At 39.7% G+C, this 5,339-nt stretch overlaps 1 protein-coding gene across 1 annotated transcript; it reads right to left on the reverse strand.

Annotated features, from left to right (window-relative positions):
* Positions 1-4,323: 4,323 nt before the first annotated feature.
* LOC123318919 (histone H2A) lies at positions 4,324-4,762 on the reverse strand. Its single transcript, XM_044905704.1, has one exon. The coding sequence runs from the start codon at positions 4,717-4,719 to the stop codon at positions 4,345-4,347; it is 375 nt and encodes a 124-aa protein (XP_044761639.1). The 5' UTR covers positions 4,720-4,762; the 3' UTR covers positions 4,324-4,344.
* Positions 4,763-5,339: the final 577 nt, after the last annotated feature.

The following is a 5,339-nucleotide window of genomic DNA, read 5'->3' on the forward strand; positions in this document are numbered from 1 at the left end:
AGATCGCCAAGATCGAACCAGACCAGCTCGAGGCCAACACAAAATACACCGAAGCAATCCCAAAACTCTTCGGAAGTGAAGAAACCCCAGGAAACTGCAACCAAAGTGGTCAAAGAGACGAAGAATCCAGAGAAAAAGACGGAAAAGGCAAAAACCGTCAAAAAAGCCGAAACCAGGAAAGGAATTTCTGGAATCACTGAGGAACTGGATAAGTTCACGAAAACCCTCCTCAGCACGATGATGCAGAATCTGGAGAAAGAGATTGAGAAGAAGATGCAGCAAATTATTAAGAATATTTATTGGCTGATACGACGATAAAGAACAATCTCTTAATCGTCTCTTGGAACGTCGAAGGATTGAGAGCCCGCAGACCAGAATTCGAAGAACTGATTGAAGAGAAGAGACCGGATGTCATAGCTCTCCAAGAAACAAGACTTAACCCCAACGTTCGGATAGCATTTCCCAATTACGATATCTACAGAAATGATAGACCTAACAGCACAGGTGGCGTTGCTATACTGGCTAGAAGGAATATGGATCACCATTTCGACCAAATATTCAATGGACAAGAAGTAGAAGCAATATCGATTATTGTGAATACTAATCGAGGACAAGTGAAGATTATTTCAACTTATAAATCACCGGATAAGGACATGCTGGAAGAGGATCTAAAAATGCTACTAGAAGGAAGACACCCTAAAATCATAATTGGTGATCTCAACTGCAAATCGCAGGAATGGAATAGTAGAGTGGAAAATACCAACGGGAGAAGACTGAAGATTTATGCTGAAAAACTTAATGCAGTTGTGATAGGACCTGATATACCGACCTACATACCAAGAGTAAATGGACTATCCGATGTACTGGACATTGTCGTAATGAAAGACATCACTGAAGAAATCAGCATTGATACAATAGAAGACGGAACTTCAGACCACAATCCCATAGAATTCATAGTGGGACATGGCCCAAGAAACGAAGAAGAGACACAAACCAAGGATCGCACAGACTGGGAGAAATATAAGAATTTACTTCAGGAAAAAATCACGGAAATTCCCCAAATAAACACCCGGGATGAATTAGATGAAGCAGTTGAAAAATTGGAAAATCAAATAAAAGAAGCCTATGAAGAAGGCACCAAGAGAATAAGGAAACCAATTCCGAAACATTCACATGGAGATACGCCAAGGGATATAAAGGAACTTATAAAAAAGAACAGAAGACTCAGAAAAATTTACAGAACAACAAAAAGAGAAGAAGACAAGAAGAAACTGAATAAGCATAGCCAGATATTGAAAAATGCTTTAACAGAACTGCGTAATAACAGATGGCACCAGAGATTAAGGGAACTGAATACAATAGATCACTCGGAAAGCGCCGGGAGAAGATAGGATAACGAATTATATGTTGAAGAAATTGCCTAGAAAAGGCATAACAGCCTTGACGAATATAACAAACGGAGTGATGAGGACCGAATACTACCCAAAGAGATGGAGAACTGCAGAAATGATAGTTTTCAACAAGCCTGGAAAGGAACGGAAATTTCCTCAAAATTATAGACCAATCAGCCTACTATCAGCACTAGGAAAAATCGTCGAGAGGGTTATCGCTAAAAGGCTGAATGAGGAAACAGAAATGTTGAAGATAATTCCACCCGAACAATTTGGATTTCGACGAGAACATTCGACTGAACTCCAATTACTACGGCTCATAGAATACGTCACCGAAGGAATGCAGACCAAACAGGCCACAGGATTAGTTCTGATGGATATCGAGAGAGCTTTTGATAGAGTATGGCACGAAGGCCTAATCTACAAGATGAAAAAAGCAGGATATTCGACCAAGCTATGCAAGATTATAAGGAACTATCTGAGGAATAGAAACTTTTATGTGAAAATAGATGGAGCAACTTCTCAAACCAGACAATTGGAAGCGGGAGTGCCTCAAGGATCGGTACTTGGACCTCTGCTTTACGTAATATACGTCTATGATATCCCGAAGAATGCTAGAAATATGCTCACCTTGTACGCAGATGACACAGGAATAGCGTTCAGACATCGACGCCCAGAGATCATACACCGGAGACTGCAGGAAGCCATAGATGAATTACTCAAATGGTGCATCAAATGGAAAATCCAAATCAATGGAAGAAAGACTCAAGCAATATTACTGCAAAAGAGAAGATTGAGGCTGGAAGAAAACCTTGAAGTTGATGGAGAAGAGGTTGAATGGAAAAATGAAGCAACATACCTAGGAGTGACGCTTGACAGAGGACTTACATGGAAAAACCACATCAAATGTGCAGTTGATAAAACAAAAGCCTCAATGAGTAAACTTTATCCACTCATAGGCAGAAGAAGTCATATGAATAAGAACATCAAGTTGACGATGATTAAAACAATTGCGCGACCACAACTCACATATGGATCGGCGGCATGGGGCTTCGCAGCCAAGACCCACATCAAGAAAATACAGGCCCTGGTTTGTTAGGAACAAACAAATCTACAAGGACTTGGAATGGGAACCAGTTACAGAATTTATGAAGAGAAAGGCGGAAAGGATATTCGACAAAGCCAAACAACATCCAAATGAGGAACTACGAAGATTAGTCGACTATGATCCAACAGAAGAAGCTAGAAGGTCAAAAACCTACCACCGAAGACCGAGAGATCAATTAAGGATTTTAAGTAACCAAAGAAGAGCTTAACCTATAAAAGCTATAGGCAGCATACAAATATCAACACGACTATGATCGTGTGAGAGTCCAGAAACCATAAGAGTCAACTGGTTAATAGGCAAAATGCCGGAACCTATGAAGAAGCAGTTAAGGGTTTTTAGTGGGTCTCGAGCTCAGAGAGTGAGAATCCCCACACTGTTCCCCCTCAGGAGAGGGTGTGTTCGTCTGTTTTGCAGATTTTCCCCCTGCTACAGCAAAAAAAAAAAAACCCGCCGAGGTAGTCATATTCTGAGAAAAAGTGTTTGCCGGACGATTCCAAAGTTTGCGTGGACTCGCTCATTCATGTTCGGTGATAACCCCTATAGAAGATCTACAAATCCTAAAGTTCGTGTGCTGAATTAAGCCAGGTAGTTAATATTTAGTACAATTAATATAGTGCAGATAATCCTCATTTTTTTGGTTAAGTTATTCATTTCCAAACGCGACCTGTTCTGGATTACTAAATTATTTGGCGTATGTACAGCGCCTTCATTGTCTAGTCGTATCATTTATTATAAAGGAGCAGGTACTTTTGTTTCGGATTTTGTATTCGAAGTATCTCCTGGAAAAACTCACAGTTGAAGAATTTATCGATGTCCGATACGAGTTCAGGATAATAGAAATGTATTTTTCAGTTTTAATTTTGTCACGATTTTTACTGAGCAAAAATTGAGACATTTAATGTATATTCATTACCTGTTGATATTTATAATCAAACCCGTAAAAATAAAAGTGCAACAGTAAGCCTCATACTTCGATACTTCCGATAGAAATTTAGTTTTCAGTGGTCGATTCGACAAAGTATTATATCAATTTCTCAGAAACCAAACCTTAAAATTTCATAGTTTTCGAATTGGGATGCTTCTGTTGAATTCCAGTTCGAAAGTTTCGATAGAAGTGGAGACTTCAGTGGTCGATTGGACAAAGTATCAAACCAATTTCTAAAAACATTTCTGAATTTTCACTCACAGTCTGAACCATAATCAATTAAAAAATTGAAATAAGCGATTTGCTCCTGGCTAAATTTTTTGCACTAATGTATCAGGAGCCAATCAGATGGAAGATTTTGTTGACCTACTGACAATGAACGAAAAATTGAACTTTTTGGTAAAATTTCGTTTTTTCTGGAATCTATATCAGAATCCTTCATCTGACGAATTCTTGAAAATCTTCAGAGTCTAGTGTATCTCTTGACATTTGTCGCTTAGACAAAGTATGAAACCAATTTCCCAGAAACTGATGGATCCATTCGAACCAAATCTTGAAATCGGACATAGTTTCCGAATTGGAATGCGTTTGTTGAATTTCTGTTCGACACTATCATTTCGAATGTACTTTTGAATGGTCGATCCGACAAAGTAGCAGATCAATTACTCAAATATTGTATGATCAATTCGAACCAAATCTCATAATCCCACATAGTTTTCGAGGTGAACCGAAAGTTTTGGGCAATTGATAACCTACTGTGTAGAATGCATTTGTACCTACAGAAAGTAGGAATTTGAATCTACCGGAGGGGACTGAGATCGAGTTACCTCATCGTCGTTCAAATATCATAGCGAACTTCTTTAGCGATAGTAAGTTGTGGCCCTGAAAAGGACCTTTCGATAGATCGTGCTGCGAATTATTTACGATTTCTTTTCGGTTTTTTTCGGCAAAAGTACCGCTTGGATATTTGGTAAAACTCCACCCTGGGCGATAGTTACTCCAGAGAGTAACTTGTTCAATTCTTCGTCGTTTCTAATGGCCAACTGAAGATGGCGTGGAATGATCCTAGTCTTCTTGTTGTCTCTAGCGGCGTTACCGGCCAATTCCAATACTTCAGCAGCGAGATATTCCATCACGGCTGCCAGATAAACGGGTGCTCCCGCTCCTACTCGTTCGGCGTAATTTCCCTTTCGCAACAAACGATGGATACGTCCAACGGGAAACTGCAATCCCGCTCTATTTGAACGAGACTTCGCCTTGCCCTTAACTTTACCACCTTTACCACGACCCGACATGATCAATGTATTAATCAACAGATACTAGACGTTGCTCGATTAATTTCCGTGACGATTCTGGTAGTCACATAGGAATACATTCGTGCATAATATTCATGCTATTTTCATTCCGCCAATTAGCGGGCGCCATCAGATAGACGCTCTAGAAGGGGCGTGTTCCTCTATATTGTCGAGTAGCATCCATTCATACTCTTACCCTAGAAATTTTATGATACTTAATCGAATCGACCGCTGAAATCTTCATTTTACAAGAGATGTAGATGCTGGAGTACCCCAAGGATCAGTACTTGCTCCTTGGGCCACTGTTCAACATAGGCTGACCACATTATCCAATGTTCAATGCGGACGCACCTGATCTATATATACAGGGCGAGTCTTTGAATCGTAAAAATATTTCAGCCGTGGATTCTTTAGATCCAAAGAAACACTTTTTTCCTGTACCATTTTTTCCGATTCAGCCCTGATAAGAAGATATAGACATTTTAGGTTTTCATAATGAGCTGTGCCACCCCAGGAAAAGCAAAATTACCTTCAGAATAAGTAAATGAATCAGTGACCTCTGTGGATCTTTCAGAAAGAGTAGCATTCGGTCAAAAGTACCCAAGTTTTCGAATTTCACA

Source organism: Coccinella septempunctata, chromosome 1, assembly GCF_907165205.1.
Source record: "Coccinella septempunctata chromosome 1, icCocSept1.1, whole genome shotgun sequence".
Taxonomy (NCBI): Eukaryota; Metazoa; Arthropoda; class Insecta; order Coleoptera; family Coccinellidae; genus Coccinella; species Coccinella septempunctata.

Excerpts from the sequence above, each read along its gene's own strand:
- LOC123318919 (XM_044905704.1), bottom strand. The coding sequence starts at position 4,719 with ATGTCGGGTCGTGGTAAAGGTGGTAAAGTTAAGGGCAAGGCGAAGTCT.